This window comes from Rhagoletis pomonella, unplaced genomic scaffold, assembly GCF_013731165.1.
Source record: "Rhagoletis pomonella isolate Grant_MI unplaced genomic scaffold, Rhpom_1.0 Rhpom_scaffold_00779, whole genome shotgun sequence".
Classification (NCBI taxonomy): domain Eukaryota; kingdom Metazoa; phylum Arthropoda; class Insecta; order Diptera; family Tephritidae; genus Rhagoletis; species Rhagoletis pomonella.
Genome location: NW_023459333.1, coordinates 47,909 through 49,967, shown reverse-complemented (window position 1 = coordinate 49,967; position 2,059 = coordinate 47,909). Strand labels below are relative to the sequence as shown.

Below are 2,059 nucleotides of genomic sequence, written 5' to 3'. Positions count from 1 at the left end.
ATTAATTGCTGGCACAGATTTTGGAGCATTCTTCAAAAACTGCCTTAACTCGTCAGTTAAACCACCCAAGCCAATTGAAGTAAAAAAGTTAATTGCAAAGCGAGTATTTCTAGGATTATCCTTAGGAAAAAGACCAGTTAAGCTCTCGGTTAAAACATTGTCTTTGAGTTTAGTATTAAGCTTTCCCAGTCCCATATATTCGGCTAATTCTTGAAAGAGTATCTTTATAAAGATTCGACTAGATGAGGTTGTGTCATCTTCATTTAGCTTGATACACTCCAACACATCCCAACTAATGGCATCCGTAAATAGTAAATGCGAGAAAAATTTACTCACGTTCCGCAATCGATTTGTATCTAATCGATGTGTTGTCTGATAAGTGTCCTTAAAAATTTCTTCGAATGGTTCAATGTAAATTTTGTTGATAGCACAAAACCGTTGTGCCAATAATCCATAAAATTTTTCATAGGTGCGTTGCTCTGCACAACAATCAAGGAACATGTGACAGAGTTCAACCTCTTGGCCTGGTTTGAGCTGCATTTTCATCAATTTATGTGCACATTCCTCATAATCAAGACTTGAATTAATTGTAAGATATATAGTACGCCTTAAAGCAATGATATTAGTTTCGGTGTTGTCGATAATATCACCGGTTGTAACCTGATCGCCGTCTTGTCCTTTTTGTTCAGAATCTGATGAATCGCCCGACTCACTCTCAGAGCCGCTGCCAGAGCCAGAGCCAGGGTCACTACCACTTGCTTCACTTTCCAATATCTCCTTACTAAGACCTTTGTATTTGTCTTCATTAGTTTCATACTGTTCATCGAATTTGAAAACATCTGCAAATATAAAAAATATATAGAAACAGAATGAGAAACTGTGTTTGCAATGTCTTTCAAAGCAATAATGCAAAGGTGGATTGATAATCTTAGGTGTAATATTCAGCAGCAAACAGGTATAAATGGAATGCGCATAATGATAATTTTGTCTCCTCTTTACTTAAGCCTTGAATGTAATCAAGTGTTTATCCAGTCGAAAATTCTACTGTCATACCAAAATTCTTACTGATGTTTTACACAGAGTTGTTAAATTTCCATTGAGATTAGTAATCATAATTTTTTTTTTAATTTTTTGATTCTTTTATTTTAATGGTTATTTTAATTTTCTTACATAACCCAGCAATTAATAATTAATCATAATTAAAAATAATCAAAATTAATCCTGATAAGTGCCATTAAAAAATAATCAAATGTAACCAAATAATTAAAAATAATCAAATAATTAGAAATAATCAAATTAATCAAATGATTTTTTAAATTTTTTGATTGTTTTTAATTGTTTCATTATTTGATTATTTCTAATAAATGATTATTTTTCCAAATAGATGAAGCTGTGTGGCCTTAATATAGAAAGGCCTTATCTACAGTTTCGAATTTCGTCTAACGCTGTAATATATGTTTTAAATTTCTATTATATATATTGTGAGCTATTTGACAGATTTTGTATAGATCTGGATTCGAAATGAAAATGAGTTAGGGCCTTTCTATATTAAGGTAATGTATAACTGAAACCAAGTTTTACACCAAATTTGGAAATCTGATGTACATATGTGTAGTTTTCGTGTTTATTGTAGATGGATACTATTTTTACAAAAAATTAGCAAATAAAATAACAAAACAAATAGTGCTGGTTTTAGCATTTTTGCGCTTTTGTTGTTTTCCTTGTATTACTGTATTGATTCTCATCATATGTATATTAACAGCGTTGCAATGTATTATTCATAACGTCACTAGACACGAAAAAAGGCGCGAGCTCAAAAGTTGACCGCGAAAAAATGCGCACGATAAAAACTTCAGCGAAGAAAGTCTCAACATAGTTGACGGCGAAGAAAGACGCGTTAAAATATTTGACGGCGAAGAAGGTCGCGTAAACTTATTTTCGCGGTCAACTATGTTTGCCGGTGTAATAGTATGTACATTCCGTAAATAGTTTTTGGGGAATAATGCTGAAGTGACAGTCCTTGGCCAAGCATAGATCTATGATGTCGCGTTTTTCTTCG

General features: G+C 32.6%; 1 protein-coding gene across 1 annotated transcript in view; it reads right to left on the bottom strand.

Moving 5' to 3' along the window:
- Positions 1-1,113, bottom strand: part of LOC118751546 (pre-mRNA-splicing factor CWC22 homolog) — an 8,253-nt gene extending 7,140 nt beyond the window's left edge. The window contains exons 1-2 of the mRNA XM_036486373.1: positions 1,077-1,113; positions 4-998 (exon numbers count right to left, since the gene is read on the bottom strand). Coding sequence (XP_036342266.1) covers positions 4-998; positions 1,077-1,113 — 1,032 coding nt within the window. The remainder of the gene's footprint in view (positions 1-3; positions 999-1,076) is intronic.
- Between the last annotated feature and the right edge of the window lie 946 nt (positions 1,114-2,059).